The 216-nt window shown below is 45.8% G+C and overlaps 1 protein-coding gene across 1 annotated transcript in view; it reads right to left on the reverse strand.

The window, feature by feature from the left end:
• LOC119587387 (receptor-type tyrosine-protein phosphatase S-like) overlaps nucleotides 1-216 on the reverse strand; it is a gene marked incomplete in the record, with an annotated part of 26,335 nt that overhangs the window by 13,580 nt on the left and 12,539 nt on the right. Inside the window, 1 exon segment of the mRNA XM_037936130.1 lies at nucleotides 5-132. Within this exon segment, the coding sequence (XP_037792058.1) occupies nucleotides 5-132 (128 nt within the window).

Genomic DNA, 216 nt, shown 5'->3' on the forward strand with positions numbered 1-216 from the left:
GCCGGCGTGTGTCAGCGTGAACTTCCTGATGAAATAGTCAAGTTCCTTTTCCTCCCTGACGATTGATAAGTTGAAGTCACCGTAAGTCACCTGAACTTTCTTCACGTCTGGCCAGTATTGGGCTACTTTCACCTGCGGGAGAATCGCACTTGTGTCATGTGTACATACATTTGGCTTAATGTTAGTGTTGATCATTCGCCTAATTGAGCAAAGTCG

The sequence above is a fragment of the Penaeus monodon genome, chromosome 22, assembly GCF_015228065.2.
Source record: "Penaeus monodon isolate SGIC_2016 chromosome 22, NSTDA_Pmon_1, whole genome shotgun sequence".
Taxonomy (NCBI): Eukaryota; Metazoa; Arthropoda; class Malacostraca; order Decapoda; family Penaeidae; genus Penaeus; species Penaeus monodon.